Consider the following 906-nt stretch of genomic DNA (forward strand, 5'->3'; position numbering starts at 1 on the left):
GCTGCAACATCAAATGTGATGTACACACTTGTGCAATAATATGATGCATGTTTAATGTGAAGTTTGCCGGCCTTCATAAGAAGTACTTTTACAGTTGGTACTTCCATATATATTTTGATGTTAGTACTTTTGTACATTTACTTAACATTTTCAGTGCAGGACTTGTAACAGTATTTTTACCCTGTGCTGTCGCTACTTTTACTTAAGTATCCAGTCTGAGTACTTCTTCCACCTCTGGAGTTAACACCGGTAATCAGTCTTACTGACCTGCTTGCTCAGCTGTGGGAATGTGTGGCTCATGTAAGGGAAGGATGGATCGTCGACAATGTGCCAATGGAAAACGTTGAATTTGTTCATCGCCATTGTTTCCTGTATAAATGCAGAAACAAAGAACACTAATTTAAATACTGAATAAAACAAAGAGAAAGAGAAAACAAACTAAAGTCTTACTGACGTACCAGGGTAGCCAAGATGATTTTAACGGGCAGGAAGTGCCGAGAGGTGTCCAGTAAAATGCCTCTATGTGCAAATCTGGGAAAGTCACTGATTGCTGTTGAATTGATGGTTTTCTGAAAAGATGCACAGATAAAACCAGCTTGAGTTAAATGCAACAAAATGTCCTTATGACAAAAAGAAACAGTCGTAATGTCTTTCACTTACAGTTCCATACTCATCTTCATACACCAACTGGCTAAAGGTCTCCAGACCTAAGAACAACAGAAATTCATTTTGCAATCTAAAGATCATATAATGTTCTTGGATGTTTTTATGAAACCATAAAGTTCAGATTGCTGTTAACCGATAAACCACCTTAGACATGTGAGCAAAGTTCCACAATAACCAACTGTAATTTTATGTTGCAAGGTGAAGTTTGCATCACAGAATGTATAAAGCCACATCAGACTT

General features: G+C 37.4%; 1 protein-coding gene across 1 annotated transcript; it reads right to left on the minus strand.

Moving 5' to 3' along the window:
- Positions 1–225: 225 nt before the first annotated feature.
- On the minus strand, positions 226–778 carry LOC109954198 (beta-hexosaminidase subunit beta-like). Its single transcript, XM_020589594.1, has 3 exons — positions 661–778; positions 459–569; positions 226–369 (listed from the first exon to the last, which is right to left on the minus strand). The coding sequence occupies exons 1-3, from the start codon at positions 745–747 to the stop codon at positions 241–243; spliced, it is 327 nt and encodes a 108-aa protein (XP_020445250.1). The 5' UTR covers positions 748–778; the 3' UTR covers positions 226–240.
- Between the last annotated feature and the right edge of the window lie 128 nt (positions 779–906).

This window comes from Monopterus albus, unplaced genomic scaffold (assembly GCF_001952655.1).
Source record: "Monopterus albus unplaced genomic scaffold, M_albus_1.0 scaffold4352.1, whole genome shotgun sequence".
NCBI lineage: Eukaryota > Metazoa > Chordata > Actinopteri > Synbranchiformes > Synbranchidae > Monopterus > Monopterus albus.

Bases quoted from the DNA above. Each gene is read 5' to 3' on its own strand.
- LOC109954198 (XM_020589594.1), bottom strand. From the start codon at position 747: ATGATCTTTAGATTGCAAAATGAATTTCTGTTGTTCTTAGGTCTGGAG. The intron at 570-660 runs GTAAGTGAAAGA...GCATCTTTTCAG, and splicing joins ATGAAGATGAGTATGGAACT to AAAACCATCAATTCAACAGC. The intron at 370-458 runs GTACGTCAGTAA...GCATTTATACAG, and splicing joins AAATCATCTTGGCTACCCTG to GAAACAATGGCGATGAACAA.